Source organism: Delphinapterus leucas, chromosome 7 (genome assembly GCF_059928025.1).
Source record: "Delphinapterus leucas isolate spDelLeu-1000000601 "Yukka" chromosome 7, BTC_Dleu_Yukka2, whole genome shotgun sequence".
Classification (NCBI taxonomy): Eukaryota; Metazoa; Chordata; class Mammalia; order Artiodactyla; family Monodontidae; genus Delphinapterus; species Delphinapterus leucas.
The window spans coordinates 4,674,940-4,693,064 of record NC_143135.1 but is presented as its reverse complement, the minus strand read 5'-3'; the positions used below and the strand labels follow the sequence as shown (position 1 = coordinate 4,693,064).

At 47.2% G+C, this 18,125-nt stretch overlaps 1 protein-coding gene across 2 annotated transcripts in view; it reads right to left on the bottom strand.

The window, feature by feature from the left end:
- The window catches only part of TESMIN (testis expressed metallothionein like protein), a 35,782-nt gene extending 17,920 nt beyond the window's left edge, over positions 1 to 17,862 (bottom strand). For both annotated transcript variants that reach the window (XM_089914376.1, XM_089914377.1), the window contains exons 1-3: positions 16,835 to 17,862; positions 13,244 to 13,402; positions 6,311 to 6,402 (exon numbers count right to left, since the gene is read on the bottom strand). In XM_089914376.1, coding sequence (XP_089770502.1) covers positions 6,311 to 6,402; positions 13,244 to 13,402; positions 16,835 to 17,311 — 728 coding nt within the window. In that variant the 5' untranslated portion in view covers positions 17,312 to 17,862. The remainder of the gene's footprint in view (positions 1 to 6,310; positions 6,403 to 13,243; positions 13,403 to 16,834) is intronic.
- Between the last annotated feature and the right edge of the window lie 263 nt (positions 17,863 to 18,125).

Below are 18,125 nucleotides of genomic sequence, written 5' to 3'. Positions count from 1 at the left end.
GCACACTGAGAGACAGAGTGGTGTTGCCGCCAGCACCAGTTCACGGGTCTCTCCAAGAAGCTCCGCAGGGGTACATTTGCCCATTCCTTGGCCTTTCCAAAAGCAGTATTTCCAGAGATAATTGGTTTCTCAGTGACAGACTGATACCAACCAAACCGCGATGCACTGCTCAGAATGCTGTGTGTTAATTTATGGTGGAAATAACACCCCCCCCCCCCCCGGTGCCCATAACGTTTGCAGCCTCTACCCAGGGGCCCCTGCTCCTCGGGATGGAGCTACTGAGGAAGCTAAACGGCGGCGCTGAGTGTGGTAACAGAGGCGCAGAGTCACGGGGCACGACGGGAGGGTGCAAGCCCCCCGGCACACGGCACACAGCACACAGCACATCTCTGGAGAAGGCCGCACCCGTGGCCCCCAGCGACACTGCCTCCCTTCCCTGGACAGCACTGGAAACGCTCTGAGCCTCCTTTTCCTTTGTTCCAGTGCTGACCGAGCCCCCTTGTGATGATAAATTCTTTCTTTAGTGTGTCAGTCACCGATTAATCTGGAAAGCTGCCTCTAGGCAGGAAGCTCTTTCTTGGGCTTTTCCATTATGAGGTAATCAATAAGTTAAACCCTTCCTGGAGACTCATCTTATCTCCACGTCCTTAAGAGTTACCTCATTCTGTCCCCGGTCATAGTCTACACCTTGCTCTAGGCTTCATGGGTTATTCACGGGCTCCCCAGTCGCCAACCCAGCCAGCAGCTTGGCAGCCCCTGTCCACAGGAAGCCGCGCCCACCCCCGGCTCTGTCCACTCTAGACTCTACCACCTCGTCCTCCACCACATCAGAAGTTCCTCTGGGCCAGCCACTCTGGCTTGACAGTGTCGTGTGGTCCGGGCTTTGCCCTCTGCTCTCCTTCCTCCTCACCCAGCTGCATTTTTAGAGCTCCTGATCAGTGGTCTCATGGCGTTTCCAACGTTCAGACAGGTACAGGCCTCGCATTCACAGACTAAACCAATGACAACTCAGTATTCACATACAGTCAACCCTAGATTTCAACATTAACTTTAAAAAACCAGATTTTTTCTCCGTTTTGTTTTGTGAACCAAGTTTCATGGACTTCTGGATTTTTAGCCACGTCTGCACCCCCACATCACTGTCCCATCACTGGAGCTCTCAGTGACTTCAGCAGAAGCTCTGCAACGGAAAAATCACGTGGAGATGGTGGCTAGGGTTGTTAGACATCGGGCGAGGCGGCATCTCCCGTTCCATCACGTGACAAAGCTAGGCAGGCACTCAGGGCAGAAAGCAGCAGCCCAGAGCAGAGGCTGAGAGCGGCAGACCACGCCAGTGAGAGTCTCCACGTGACAGGGTGGGGAAGGGGGCTCGAGCGCACGGTGCCGTCAGTCGGGGTGGCTGGTCCGCTTCCTGTTTCAGCCACACCATCCACCCCGGCCCATGATTCTGCTTCACAACCTGCCCTACCACGCTGCTGAGCGAGCCTCCAGGGAGCTGACATCCCTGGGGGAGAATGTTTCTAAGAGGAATTCAATATAGAGTAAACCAATTCATCAAACTTTTAAAAACTAGGAGGTGGAAATGTTACAGTTAATGCTCAACAAGGATGCCGTGTTTAGCACTTGTCTGGGGCACTAAACAATGTAAACCTAAATCCAAGAAAATCACACCACTTGAGGTCCTTTCCTAGGTTAGTTGGTCAAGATAACACCAAAAGATCCCAAACAGGTTTATGCAGAAAGCGTGGCTTCTTGTTGCTCTGGGTTACAAGGAGCGTCAGGACCCAGCTGTTGAGTCTTAACTGTAACCTATACGCTACTAGCCATTCAGGTCTGTCTGGACTCTGCTCCACTTACTGACTTCTAAACGACCTTATTTCTATTTAATAATGAAGGATTTGGGATTACTTACAATTTCAGACACTGTGATTTGGTACAGTTACATGGCTTTTTAGACTTTGTGTCCCATGAACTAACAGTTACTCTATAAAGATTAAAAAAGAAAATGTATTCAGATCGTTACTCTTTAAAAAGAGAATTAGCTAAGCATCTGGTGTTTTTGAACGAATACTGAAAATCTCAACACCAGAGAGTTATAGGTGTTATTTATCGGTGTGGCACGCACATTCACACGTGGGGGCGCGAGCCTGGCCAGGTCCAGCTGCACGTCCAGGGACCCTATCGCTGTCTGCTCCCCAAGAAGCCTTCCCCGAGTTTCTTCCACTGATCTGTTTAAACCTCTACTGTGTGTGGCTCCCCACACCAAATAGCTCTTTTTATTTTTATTTTCTATATTTTCCAAAATCAGAAGAACACTAATGAAAAGTATGAATTAAAGACTAACAGATAAACGACTGTTCGCATTGTTAGAGCTGTCCAACTAGTATTACCACCAGTATCAAAGCGTGTTTTGAACGTGTCATGTGGGCATTGGGGAGCTCCCTCCTCACCGCTCCTTTGGGGATTAGCCTAGAAGCCATCTCCAAGGGCGAAGGAGGAGGAGAGGTGAGCGTGCGCTGGAGGCTGCTAAACCTGAGGCGGCTGTGGGTTAGGAAACCGGGACAAGTTCCCAAGGCCTGCTTAGAAGTGTTGCTTCTGAGGGGACTTGGGATGCTGGCCACGTGAGACGGTGGGTAGATCCTGGGGACGAGAAGGAGCACACGTGTCAAAACCCCGGCTGTGACTGGGGCTCTCCCTCCCTCCCTCCCTCGAGTTCGGCCACCTGCTCCCGGAGACGGCGTGTGCAGGCTTCGCCTCTGCAACCACTGGCTGCTTCCGGGCAGGGACACATCCTGGTCTCGGGTTTCCTACAGGAGCTGCTACAGTACTTGGCACACACAGGGCTTGCTGACAGTCCCCTGTCACCCCACGGAGCACGGGGACTACCCTCGGCCTGTGCTCCGTGCCCTCACAAACACAACCGTCTCCAGTCGGGGCTGAGGTCAGTCTAAGCCCCAGCTCAGCCCACCCTCCCCTCTGCTCTGGCTGCTTCGCTCATCAGGGCTCCGCCACTCTTCTCACCGGCTCTGCTTCTGTTTCGTGACCGCGTCCTCCCTCATTTGAAACAGCAAATGGTAACTGACTCCTGGGTGAGCTGCTAAGTGTTACTTCTTCTGGAGATGTCTCTCGTTTTTAAAATAATGTCCCCATACCATGTCACTGAATGCTATATTAATTTATTCTTCGTCTAGTCTAGTTCTCTCCTTTAGAGAGAGGAGAGTTGCCGCCTTCTATTCTCATGGGTGCCTGGAGGTGGCAGATCTGGCTACACTGCTCCTGGCCCACCCACCCTGGATCACACATGGGCTGTTCGGGGGAAGGGGACATGCGCACAGACTTCACTGCTCTTGCCCTCAGCCCTGCCTCTAAAATGGGGCACGGGGTGGCCTGGCACTACCTGTCCAGAGGAACCAAAACTCTTCTCTTTAAAAATGAGGTGGAGGTCCATGGAGACACTCCAGTGGTGACCTGCCACAATTGTGGAAGCAGAGAGAACAATTCACTGAGTACCTACAGTGTCAGGAAGATGCCAACAGGCACTGACTAAGAGATCACCATGTGGCCAGGACTGTCATAAGAGCTTCAGGGGAACACCAAAATATATATATATTTTAAAATTTACAGTGCCTGTTCTAGAGGAATCCACCAAATAATTTGGGACATGAGATGATATATACAATTGAAAAATTAGAGAACAGAAGATATTATATAATCAACTATCAAATTATATGATACTGATTGTAAATGACATAAAATTCAGGGACAGTTTAATAGAGATGTAAAAACAAAACAAACTACTTCTGAAAGAAGTAGAACTTGACATTGACTTTCAAGGGTGTGAAGTCTTTTGTTATTCAACAAAAGGATGTTTCAGTTGAAATAACAGCACGAGCAAAAACACCACATCAGGGATGAGCACAGAGCGCCTGAGGGGACAGTAAAGGGACAAGTTCCTTGTAATGGACTAAACTGGGAAAAAACTTCCATGGCTCTAATAATGTTTGACTACTCTTTTTGCCAATCTGAAGAGTAAAGGGTTAGAAGAGATCTGGACAACTCTGCCTCAGAAAAGCATTATAAATAAACTGTACCACAGTTGAGATATGACCTCATCTTTAAGAAAAAACTTCCAGAGAAGCAGACTCTTGCATATTATAATGTTCATTATGTCACCAAAAATAAAGGCCTCAATGATGTAACAAAATTCACATTAACGCCTGACTGATAATCAGATTATTGAAGCTCTGCAGAGTGACAGGACGTGAATTTTGCTCATATGATAAGGTAGCTAACAAGTTAGCCAGCTCACCACCTATCTCTAAAGAATGACGATTGGGTGAATTCACCCATATGGACTGCTGGCCGTAAGGCCCAAGCTGGCCTGCTTTTACGTCATCTACTATTTTAGAACGTTTAAACAGTATTGGGCTGACAGAATTTCCTTTCTGATGTCTTCAGACCTAGCTTGACCCTCTCATCTCGTGGAAGTCTAAAAAAAAAAAAAAAAAGCCTAACAAAGAGGTAAAGAGGTCTAGCCAATTAGTTGTGGTTGGGAACTCATACAGAATGAGACAGCCAGCAAACAGTTTTCTGACAGCTCCCTCACCACAAATAATAAATTGGTAGAGATTCCAGCACACCGTCAGTACCATGGATGTTGAGATGAAAATCATCTGGCTGGTTCAGTGGTGTGACATCAAGTAATTATTTGCAGCAAAAAAATACAAAAACAAAGCTCATGCTGTTCCTGGCACATCATTTATAATAGAAAAATATTTTATGACCTGCATAATTCCTTCACACTAGAGAAAACCTAGTAGAGACTGGGAAGAAGGCATGGGGAGGGTGAGAAAAAGGAGAAATACACTGCAGTGAAAACTTCCTCACTACTGCTCCTCTGTGGAAACGTGTATCACCTGCAACACAGAGAAACCTCAAATGGCACTGTAGCTCTGAGCGCACACGCTTGAACTAAAGTGTTAGAAACACCAAATTCCCTTGAATGTGCTAGACACGCTAAAGCACATAGTGGTGCAATACTGTTGGCCAGATGCTCCCAGATTACAAGAAAGATAAAGTGAGTATCTTCAGGATAGTAACGTCCTGGGTACATCGTGTAATACTATGCTGGCAGCATTACATAGCAGCAGAATCCAGAGGCTGCCCACAGAGTTGTTTTGTCCAGAAACATTAAGAGCCGTGATTATAGAATCAATTACAACGACAGCAGCCATACCCTCGCTGATCCATGGCGCCAAGAGTGGAGGCAGGAGAAAAGCTCCTATAGTCTTAGTCCATCAAATTAAGCGAGAGTCATCGACCAGCTCCGCAACCAACAGCTAAGACCGAAGCAGCAAGTCACGTGAGCAACCGACACTCTTCAGCGACATCGCGGAGGTGGAGTGTTGACTGAATCCCAGCAAGTCTCCAGAACTCCACCTAAGCCTCTCACACTGCCCCGGACAGCCGTCCTCACACTGAACAGCGCCGCGCTGGAGATGTGCCTGATGGTAGACACTTCAGGAGCCCGGAGGCTCTAGAGGCTACAGTCTACGTTCCCTAAATTGCCTGCCCTGATTTCTTTCGGGTCCTCAGATGTACATCTGCATTAGGCTGTGTGCCCCAAAACTTCGGAAGGCAGGAAGAGACTGATCTCCATCACCAGCGAAAGGGTTCCGTGAACAGAAAGGGCTGCCCCATCTACTAATAGCACATGAATGTTACTCTTTAACTTGACAAAGAGTTTCAACCGGCTTGGTTAGTTTAATTAGTTACAATTATAGACATGACTTTAAAATGGCAAGACGAAGCCCCAGATAAGAGCAGCCACGTCCACCTGGAGACCGTGTGCCTCGGCCCCTGCCATTGAACGTGAACTGACAGAACAGGGAAGGCAGCGGGCAGAGGCAGCCATAAAGGCACATAAAGACTGCCGTCGACATTAAGTGACTGCCACACCATTACTTGTGTTGATGACAGCAAAAAAGAAACAGAGCAGCTAAGTTTAAATCAATGTGAACTCAAGACAGAGCTAGGAATGGCAGCAAGTCTCTGAAACAATGACAGCGGACGGTGGACGGAGAGTGGAAGCAAATGGAGGTTACAGACCAGTCTTTCCAGCAACCACAAACCAGACATGCGCAGCAACACTGTTAGTGCACTGTTGAATATAAACATCGTATTTTAGAAGTCATAAAGGTTTTCAGGTAAAGCTAATTTTAAAACTCAGGAAAAAAATCACAAATGTACCCAAGAGCCTCTTAAACTCTTACATTAAAGTAAGTGACAATTGATTGCTTTTAATCCTTACCTAGTCGAAGTTATTTTTGGTGGTCCTGGAAGAGTTGATCCCAAAGGGAAAGCAGACCCGTTGACTACGGATGGTAAGGCTCCATTATCAAGCTGTGTAAAGTCAAAGGCAAGCGTGATTTGAATTAGTATACATTTTGAAAGTTTATTCCCGTCAGCCCCTACGTACAGATAAAAATGATTCTTTTTCTTCTAGAGGTTTACATCACAATCCCCTTACATTCATCCAGGCCTTATTACCACCATGATTCTGCTAACACCTGAGCAGGTTCCAGCCGAGGCTTTTCAGCAGAAGTGGGAGGAGCCCAGCCCAGTCATCTCACCCCGCCTGACCACAGGATGCCCTGGGGTGAGAAAGCCCTGACTGTGGACAGAGACGGAAGTGGGCTATGGATTCTGGGCCGGGCCATCCACAAGCTGGCAAGCAGTACACACAGCTGTCAGTGGGCTGGCCGGCGACATTGCAATGGACATCTTTTTCATTTTGATGAACTACCAACTGTGAAATAAATTCAACCACAAATTTCTGTAAAAGCTAAAAATGTTCTTCAATTATTATTATATTCTAAGTACAACACAAGAGGTCTTGACATCTGAAGTCTCACTGGCAACCATTACTTTTTCATCTAGTCATAAAAAATTTTGTAGTCAATTTTAACAAATTCAAAAGCAATGTCATAATCTCTGCATTATCCATGTCCTTTGCTTTCTCCATTCTCATTTTCCTTTATATTATCCATTAGCATGGCTCACAGGGAAAGGAAAGGGTAGCAAAGTCAACATTGACCTAATTTTCTTCTTATCAGAAGCTTGAAGAAATTTAAAGTGTTGAATAAATTTAGGTTTTGAGATTATTTGTATATATCACAGTTAAACATCCTATCCTTGTCCCTGAAAACTTGAAATTTAAAAATAAGCTTTATTTAAGAAGCATAGTCTTGGAATTCCCTGGCGGTCCAGGGAATTAAGACTTAGGACTCCGTGCTTTCACTGCCGAGGGCCTGGGTTCAATCCCTGGTTGGGAAACTAAGATCCCACAAGCGTGAGGCCAAAAAAAAAAGAAAGAAAGAAAGAAAGAAAAAAGCATGGTCTTGGAAAAACACATTTTATTCATCTTCCTTCTTTTCTCTCTTCTGCCTGTTTTTAAATAGTGTGTAATCCCTGTTGGGGCCTGAAGACACTGAGAAACCACTCTGGGTCCAACTCCTTCATTACAAATCCGCCCTCCACCCCAAACCCCGAGTCCCACTGAGGAGTCACCCCCAGGACCCGCCCTCTTGGGTCTGGCCAAGAGCTGGGGGCCTCTGCTCTCCTCTCACTCACTTTACTGGAGGGAAGTGTTCACAGGTTACTGCAACTGTTTCCTTTGCAGTCACCCAGACACCTAATTATTGGGCCAACGTCTCCAGGTGGCAGTCCAAAGTTTTGCATTCTTTTGAAGAAAGGATTTCACAGTTCTTGGGGTTGAGACAATTCTTTGCATAAACCATATACAATTGCTCTTTTTCTCCTTTGCTTATTTAGCCCCAAAGTAAAGCAGAGAAAGAGAGATGTCTTTTCAGTACTGCATAGGTGGTAAATCTAGGGCAGCTTTATACTAGAATCCATGACTTTCCTCGGCAATGTCGAACTGCCTAGGATGGAAGAAATAAAACCTAAGAGGGTGCTTCCCCATCATGTCACCTGGGGATCTTGCTAAAATGCAGATTCTGTGTCAGTGAGTCTGGGGTGGAGCCTGAGATCCTGCATTTCTAACAAGCTTCCTAGTGATGCCCACGCTCCTGGTCCACACACCGCACGCACTTTGAGTAACAAAGAGCTGAAGAATATACAGAATTGGGGTTTGGCAAGGAAGCCGGGGTTCTAGGGTTGCAGCAAAGGCATTGCTAAAATAATTACCCCAAGGTCCACACTGGATAAGAGGTCGGGGGAGCCAAAATGAGGTAGGTCTAAACACAGCCAAGGAAAAGAGGGGAGGGGCAGAAAGAGGGAGACTATGGTCCAAAGGGGCCTTTCAGTGCACGGGTTCAGTGGTAGAAAGGCAAGTCCAACGTGTGCCTTGCTGACTGGGGCTGAAACCATTAGCAAAACAAGACGGGTGGTGTGGAGGAGGCAAGGAGGTAGGGGCCTACGTGCAGCATCAACAGAGACTTGCATCAGGCGCTCACAGCATCAGGCTGACACTCATCTCCGGCCCTGATTAACCCCTTGCCCCTCCTGGCTAATGGATCATTCGAGAAGTATTTATTTACTCACTCAGCAAATATTTCACTCTATTTATACCCACTGCCTCAGAGATCTCCTCTAGTCTCGTGGCTTTAAACGCCACCTCTGTGCAATGAGCCACAGCAATGAGAAGCCCGCGCACCGCAGCGAAGAGTAGCCCCCCGCTCGCCGCAACTAGAGAAAGCACGCGCGCAGCAACGAAGACCCAACGTAGCCAAAAATAAATAATAAATACATTAATTAATTTAAAAAAATACAACCCTAGACTGTCAAAACTGAAAAATTAAAAAAAAAACAAGACTTAAGGAAAAGAGCACATTTTTCTTATAATTATATTTAATCTACGCATATTATGGTGTAATCATAAAAGCGTTTTAAACTTTTTGTTTTTTTTTTTGCGGTACGCGGGCCTCTCACTGTTGTGGCCTCTCCCGTTGCGGAACACAGGCTCTGGAAGCGCAGGCTCAGCGGCCATGGCTCACGGGCCCAGCCGCTCCGCGGCATGCGGGATCTTCCCGGACCGGGGCACGAACCCGTGTCCCCTGCATCAGCAGGCGGACTCTCAACCACTGCGCCACCAGGGAAGCCCCCTATTGTATTTTTTTTATTAAAACAATGACTCACTTGTGTAATGAGATTTAAATTTGCTGGTACTGGCAAAAATCTTCCTACTAAAGTAGTCATGGGTTTAGGGACATCTGTAAGGAAGACAATTACAATTAATTGATAGCATATATTGTTCCTCTCCCACTTGCACATGGAAGAAAGTACAAAAATGATCATGTATCCTGAGTTGGACATGTGCAAAGTCATTGACACTTATCTTGATCCTATTTATGTTTTCTATAAAACCTTTCTGGTCAATGTTTTTGGGTTTTTTTGTTGTTGTTTTTACTTATTACACCCTTTTCTTTGTCATAATGCTACTTCACTCGAGCTTCCAGGGATAGCTATGCTAAAAAATGCTGTCAGTGCCCAGGTTCCCAAGCTGTGCGCTAAGGTGCCCTCCAGTGCTGCCCTGAACTCACCAGGGATGCGCTAGGCATGTCACATTTTCAAGGAGAGCACAGCACCATCTGTAGGACGCCACATGAACTACTTTCAATTTACCTGCACTCTTCTTCAAATGGTTACTAACTAATCAGGATGTAAATACTTATTAGGCTACTGGGACCAAACTACTTAAGACTGGAACCGATAGGTATTTCTTTGGCCTCAGGGTGCCGTGCAAAACATCCCTGAGACACTAAGGTCCCTGTGAAACTCTATGTTTGAGTCAAAGTGGTCGGAGAAATGTGTCTTAGTCTCCTGATTGCCCACCAGCTGAACACATTTCCTGCTCCAGGCTTGTGCATTCTTTGAGTGATGTAACCTTAAGACTTCGGTAACAGAATGCATTTATTTTATGGTGATATTTAATGTGTGCACAGCAAAACAAAGGAGACTGGGCTGGGAGGGGCGGTTATGATGACAAGGAAATAGACTTGGAGAACATTATGTAAATCTTCCTTCTGTAGGTGATCTAAAGGCATTAGGATTTTGTCGTGTTCCAGAAGGAAGGGAATTAGGAAAGAACCCTTCTCTGCCTGTAGAGGAGCAGATGCAGCTCTGACCCGCAGGGAACGGAGCCGGAGAAGCCGTGGCTGGTGTGCAGCAAAGTGCTCCTGAAGGCGCTCTGCACCATAGAAAAGTAAATGTCTGAAAGGCATGTTCCCTGTCCCTGGATAAAGAGACCACCATGATGGAATGGGAGTCACACTCTTTCTTTTTGCACTGGGCTCCAAAGGCCCGTTGATATGACATTTGGATGTAATACTGATTTAAATTATTGACAAGGTCCGTGAATCATCTGATAATGAGAGGCTCTGGTTAGGCCAAGCTTTAGAGTAACGCAATTATGTATACAGTACACATAGGTGCCCAGTTTTGAAGTATTAGTGTCTAACCTTTGTAAACACAATCCTAAAACTGTGTCATTTGGCCTTTCTTTAATCATTCCTAAGTCATTTGATGGTAATCAAGTACTTATAGATCATTTATTACTATCGCACCAGTTTAAAGACGTTTCTGAGTAAATGAATGGCAGATAAATCAGCATTTGATATAGTCATTTCAGAACTCATGGTGATTAAAGCAGGGTGGCAGTTCTCACTGACTACACGAAAACGTTTACATTAAAACATATGCAGTTTCTACCACATCTGAACAGTCAACCCGCCACCCAATCTGCGAAAGCTTGATGTTCCAACCCAGGTACCTCTAGCCACAGCACTCCTGGGTACAAGTAGTCACCTGGTAGGATCACAAAGCTCTCCGCAATTAGCAGAAGGAGAGGAAAGCTATCCAAGAATTTGAGATTGTCAGTACAATGTACATAAATTAATCTCTAAAGATATTTTTTTCTATCCTTAGCTCACTCATATGGGCTATGGGGATTGCCAAATTGCCTCACTGCCAATTTCACTTTTACTCTCTATACAAAGCCAAACATAGTCACTTACCAACTTCCATGTGATATATGACATATTTTTCTATTAATTTACTTTGTACCTGACTGTAGATAATTATTTTGGTCTTGATACTGAGGAACCAAATGAAGTGCTTTTAGTTCTCTTGTGCCACAATTGTCTATACACAGCATTTGTGTACCCCCTTTCAACTGACATATCACCTAAAATGAAAAATAATGATCAGGTTTCATTTTTCAAAAGATATCCAGTAATATGAACCTAAGTAAACTTATATCTGAGAACACAGTTTTAATCCAGAATTTAAGTTTTCATGGAGAGCGGTAAACTAGAGACATGTTCTCAGTTTCCTACCCTGCAACAACGTGCTCTCTGGAGGTAACACAGGGCAAAACCCCTGGGAAATGTCTTGTGAGATGTGCTTAGTGTGTTAAGAGAAGTTCCTGCTCACGCCTTTCTCTGCGGGTGTCTGGCCCTTGAGGTTTAGGGTAGGGAACAGGTGACTGTGAGCCCGAGCTTCCGTCACCTGTCCACGTGCTCCGTGGTCATCACAAACGGAGAGAGTGTGCCGATCCAGACCCGGCCCCATTCAGGTCCAGTGAACTATACGAAGGACTTTGCCCCCCTGACTCCATCTCTGTAGCTGATCAGATACTTAGAATAATCGTCAATTTTACGGCAGCTGTTCTTTCCTGCCACGTGCACATGTTATTAGTTAACATGTAGGGTGTTTTTAAAATACCCACTTATTTCATTTCCTACAAGTGCGGTTTAGAAAGGTTAACCCTAAGATCACCTAGTTGGGCTCCGACCATAAATACGTCCTCAGTGAGCCGGGTGAGTTGGCCGGTCAACCACACCAGTCAGCCCTGTCCACAGCGATGCAGCTTGAACATGAAGGTGAGAGAAGTCGCTGTTTCTGCTTGCACATAGCTTCTAATTCTGATGGTAAAACCACAGATACCCAGAGAAGCTATGGCTTCTGCTCTTAGGTTGCCTTTGGGTTTCCTAGACAGGAAAACCCAAATAACCATAAAGGATCAATGTTACCAAAATAACACACACAGAGCCTACGTTAATGAGGTGCTGATCACTGGGTCAAACCTTCAGATCATCCTGACGGTGGATAAGAGGCCAGCATTCATGTTTGGTTGGAATTTTATTTGTATGTGGAGGATAAAGTTATAGCCACAGACACACAGGTGCACAAACTGGGGGGAAAGGCTCAGAGTGGACCTTCCAGGCCTCTGCCTATTGCACGATTCTGGGCTCTGCCCTGTCCCTCCTGGGAGCCTTCTAACATTACTCAGGAGGCTGGTGGAATTGGAGGAGCTCTCATCCTGCTCACCTGCTTCAGGTGTCCTGGAACAGCTCTGCTCTCAGAACCCATGGGCCTGAGAACCATGGACAGAGGCGAGTGCTGGTGCATGCCACAGCTAAGCCAAGTGCGTGGTGAGCTCATTTTCAAGTATTTTCTAGTTACAGTATATGCCTTAGGGCTAAGGCCTCCTTTATCGGAATAAAGAGCTGATGGGGGGGACGGCAGATGTTGGCTCTCTGGGCTCCGCTAAAATAAAGCTTGGGGCTGGGCTCCCCAGCTCCCCCCACTTCCCAGTCCTCACGACACTGAGACCTGGAGTCCTCAACGTACCACTTACAAGAAGACTTTGTAACATCTCTGTTTTCTTATCCATAAAACGTAGATAAAAACAATGCATACCCTACAGAGTTGATAGAGGATTAAATGAAATTACAAACATGCAAAAATATCGCATAAATCACAAATGTTACTGATTACCTATCTTACATGCATGTGAGTTAGTATCAGGAAGGAAGGAAGGAAAGCAGCCTCTGTGCTGCAGCCACAGAACTGGAGTTTCACCATCCCAGCAACATGCCAAACCATGCAGCTCAGCCAGCTGCCCCGTTCCTGGGCCAACCGCTGGTCTGCATGGACTGATGTCACTTATGGCTTCTCTCCTTAACAAAGAGAGCGGTGTCCTAATCTTTGTTTGATTTGCTAAGATCAAGTAGAAATGAGAATCTTAGACGTGACAGAAACATTACAAAGGCTCTAATTATATCCCTCTTTTCATAGATAAGACAACCAAAAATGCTGATACGGCAAGTAAACAGAATGAAAAATAATGACTGAAAATATATTACTGTTGACTTAGTAATGGTAAGGGTCAAACATTTGATATAATGTTAGTCAGACACATTTTCTTTGGCATAATTACCATTGGGTTAGAGTCTTTCTTATGAGAGCAGCCAGAGGCATCCTCTGCTTCTTGTGCTGTTGGGAACTTGCAACAGGACTCCTGGGCCGGAAAGTTCTGAAAAGTTGCTTCCTCCAGATTGTTACTTGTGATAGTACCACCTGCTTCCTTGATTTCAACCTAAAAAAGCAAACGTTATTTTAGAAATCACATTTTGGACGTTGTACTTTACAGTTGCATAATACAGAAAATTCTTTGCAGAAGTTACTTTTTTTTTTTTTTTTTGCGGTACGCGGGCCTCCCACTGCCGCGGCCTCTCCCGCCGCGGAGCACAGGCTCCGGACGCGCAGGCTCCGGACGCGCAGGCTCAGCGGCCATGGCTGACGGGCCCAGCCGCCCCGCGGCACGTGGTATCCTCCCCGACCGGGTCACAAACCCTGCGCCACCAGGGAAGCCCCCTAGAAGTTACATTTTTAAAGTAAAGAGCAGCCTTACTCTTAGTGTCCTCTCTTCCCAACTATTATTCTCTCTCTGGGGCAGCAAGATGGGGTGACAAGTCCTCTGACCAGCCTCACTGGGGATCAAGGACCCCGAGGACAAGGACCATCTGCCCACGAGGTGTGGAGATGTGATTTTAACGTGGCCCTCTTGCTGCTTCAGAAACACAGTATAAGTAGCTTGAGAAGATTCTGCAGTTGGTCAGCTGCCCCTTGAGCTCCTCGACAGCCCCCTACTCCAAAGGAGCTGGCTTCCTCATGGGACCTTCCTTAAAACCGCGTGAAATGCTGCTCCTCTATTGCCACTTTCGGAGCACACTCACTAGGCTGTATTAATGTTCTAGTCTATTGTTTGGCTTTTCCATCAAGAAGCCTGACATCCTTGCTGATGTTTCAGTAATATTTATATTGTAACTTACAATGTATTTAGAGTAATGCTTATAATTAAATAGTAGCGCTTCCCTAACTGAATGGTAGGACAATAATTAACATGAAAACAGTGAGGGTAGGGAATAACTGCCAACTTTAACTTTGTTTTTAAGCTATCCTCTGCAACGACTCAGTGACACACTGGCAAAATTACCAAAAATAGGGAGAGATACCAATGATGTTACTAAAAATCAACAGAATTTAAAAAACTAAAAAGTCTCGATGATTAAAAAAATAATAACCATTAGATTTAAGTGTTTTAAAATCAAGGTGCTTCTTTCTAAGATTTGATAATGTGCGGAGGATTGGGAAGCGGCAGTCAACCTGCGCTCACATCATCTCTCCCTCCCCTCCTTAACCTCCACCTGCCCAGACTGCCTATTAGAGAGTACAGGTGAGCTTCCCCAGAGGCCAGGAGGCAGGTCATAAAGTCCTTCAAAGAAGAGTGATTCTATGGTAACTTTCTGAAGACCTCATATAAAATCACAGCACAGACAACTATCTTTCAAAGTGTGGGTGTTGACTCCAAACTTGGAGATCGTCTAACTTAAAATCTGGGATCTAAACGATTAATAGTTTTCATGGACTGCCAAATCCCTTAGCACAGCAGACTAGCATCCAGGTTTAAATGTTTCAAAAGACAGAGGAAAGTTTAGCTATATTTCAAGTTATAACTTTATTTAGATATTTCAAATTTTATAGAAACGTAGAAAGTTTTCAATTTTCCTCTGCTTTCTGCTTTGGGGAATTTGTCATGTACACATCATCAAAGTTTATTTTTATTTTTAAAATTTATTTATTTATTTATTTATTTTGGCTGTGCCAGGTCTTAGTTGCGGCACGCGGGATCTTTGTTGCGGCGTTGGAACCCTTAGTTTCGGCAGGCATGTGAGATCTAGTTCCCCAAGCATGGATGGAACCCAGGCTCCCTGCATTGGGAGCACGGAGTCTTACCCACTGGACCACCAGGGAAGTCCCACATCATCAAAGTTTAGATTTAACTTATCTCCCTGTAATTAACAAATACTTATACAGTAAATATATCAATTCCTCAGCCCCATGCAACTGATATCTGAACTACTTACAGTATAGTAAAATCCTATTTTTACAGAATAAACAGAGGTCAATATGTGGGAATGAATTTCTAGAAAAAGGAAATTAGCAATTAACTCTGAATATTTACTGAAAAATAATTCCACTCTGTTTAAAAGACAAACATGTCCATGCTAAATCTTTTTCATTTTATTAATGAATTAGGAAATTGTCAATAAAAATTCAAAAAAAAACAAAGAAATATCATCCAAATAGTCTCTCCTTTATTTTGCTAAAATTGAGTTACATTTAAAGAGAATTTACTATTTTAACGTGAGCTAGTTCCTTTCCTGCTCTGGTGAATGCTCACTGAGTCCCCTTGGTACAGGAAGGGAGCCATGCTAGAACCAACAGGCAAAAGGTGCTGGGACACACGTTTGGTCTGGTAGCAAAATGGAGTGTCTGACATTTCAAGCCATCTGAAAAAGATTCCGAGGAAGACCTCTGCACCAGCTGAAAGCTGGTGGGACTAGCTATGCTCTCTGGTTTCTCTAGGCCTCAGCCTCTCCTCCCCACCTTTCCTGTGCACTAAGGAGCAGTGATTATGCTCAAAGAACACCAGAAAACAAATCTAAGCTCCTGCTGCTACGGCTTATGATACGCAAACAAAGTCAGGCTCCAGCCATCTCAACACCAATTCAAAAATGTTCCACAAAAGCTTAATTTATGACTTACTAAAATGATTTAACAGCTGAGTAATCTAGTTTTCCAAACTAGATCCTTTTGAGGGGCCAGTACACATTTCCTTACAATCCTTTGTTTCCTTTAAAAACTGATTTGTTTAGCTTCAGCAAGAACAGAGCAGAAAAGGGGAATTCCCTGGTGGTCCAGTGGTTAGGACTCTGTGCTTTCACTGCCCAGTGTCCGGGTTCAAAATAAAGAGATAAACAAACAAAGCAGAAAATTGCCAGTAGTTATCCACAGCCAAAGAGGGTAGCTGGCCGACAATTACCATGAATTCGTGTAGACTCTGATTCATATTACATACGCTTGAGGAACAACCACTTATTAGCAGAGGGAAGCTCTAACACCTTGATTTCAAGGCTCATGAAACACAAGTACTAACTGTGAGTCCTGGCTGTGAATTACAACCCTTATCAATCTAAAGGGGAAAACTGTAAAAGCTGAGCACGTGAAGACTCCCACTGCATTTGTTTTCACAGACACTAGGGTTTCTTTCCTAAAGCCGCTTTTAAAACTTTCTAGGGACTTCCCTGGTGGTCCAGTGGTTAGGGCTCCGCACTTGCACTGTAAGGGGCACAGGTTGGATCCCAGGCTACAGAGCTAAGCTCCCACATGCCTGGCTGCAAAAAAAACAAAAAAAAGAAATCTACTTGTTTCCCTCCTCTTTTGTTGTATGATCTCTGCTGGGTTAGGCCAGGTTTGAACCAGGGACCGAGGACCTAATTCACCTTCAGGTAGAATGGCTTGGCTGGGTAATGCATCTCGCGTTTAGCAAGGGATGTGCCCTGTTGGGAATGAGTGAATCCGATCAGGGATGCTACTGACACGAGAAAAATCTTGGTAGAAGCAGGAAGTCTCCCGTCTCCACTAGGGCAGGGGTGCAAGGGGTACTGTGAGACGTGGATCTTACTGGAATCACGCGGACGCCGGGGTGGGCGGCTCCTTCCCTGGCCCAGGTGCCCAGGGGCCCGACGGCAGGACTCCTGTGCGGGGTCAGCAGGGAGGACAGGAAGTAGAGGTTGTAGGCGTGCGGCTGCTGGGCGGCGGGAAGAACGGCGTCTTCCAGGGGATTGAGCTTGGGAAGACTCGGGAACTCGCCGCGCGTTTCCTCATCTCCGTTCTCATCCACCAGCAGCTCCACTTTGACTTTGCCCTTGCAGTCCCCGTCGAGCGGGGCGTTGAAGGCGTGCAGCAGGGGCTCTTTGGGGTGCGCGGAGCCCAGGTACGTGTCTTTGAAGACGTAGAACTCGTCTGCCTCGTGCTTCACCGCCACCGGGGTTTTCAGGGGAAGGTTTTCAGGAACAAACTGACTCTCGGCGCTGAAAAGGTCTGTCACCATCTCGTCCTCGGGGCTGCACATGCCGCCCAGCAGAGGGGCCTCTTCCATGTCCACTGGGGGCACCCGGGCCCGGGCATCGCCCCGCACCCGGCGCGAGGGGGATCCGGCGGGAACCGCACACCTGCAACGACGCGGCCCAGTCAGGCGGCGGCCCCCACCCGCCCCGGCCGCCGACCCAGGGGGCCCGCCGCTCCCGGGGATCTGACCCGGGGGGGCCCGCCGCTCCCGAGAGGCCGGCCTAGGGGGCCAGCCCCCCGCCCCGCACCGGCGAGGCCGACCGGAGAAGGGGCCCTGCTGGCCCGACCGGCCGACTGGGGCTGAAAGGGGCGGGGGTCCGTCATTCCCGAGGGGCAGACCTGGAGGTCCCGCCGCCCCTGACGGGGACGACTGGAGAGGGGGTCCCGCCGCCCCCTCGAGGCTGACTAGGGGGCCCACCGTCCCCCTCCCCTCTGCAGACCCGAGGCCGGGCCGGGGACCGCGGGGAAACCCGACGGCGGCCGGGGTCTCAGGCACAGGAGGGGCGCCGAGTCAGGACTCCTCAGACGGCGCACCTGTGGCCCCGGGAGCTGTTAGAGCGCCGAGCGCGCGGGCGGGGCCGAGCAACTGGCCGTTGGGGAGGAGGCGGGGCCACGGACTGGGGCAGGGCCAGGGGCTCGCGGAAGCGGGGCTCGCGGAGGTGGGCGGGGCCAGGGAGAGGCGGAGGCGGAGGCGGGGCACGTGAGGCGGGGTCAGAGGGTGGGAGAGGTTGGGGGCGATGCGAAGGCGGGGTGCAGAAGTTAGTGCGGGCATGGGCGGGTCCCGGAAGTGCGAGGGGATAAGCAGGGATGGGGGCGGGGGAGGCGGCCCCCGTGACAGTGCTGGA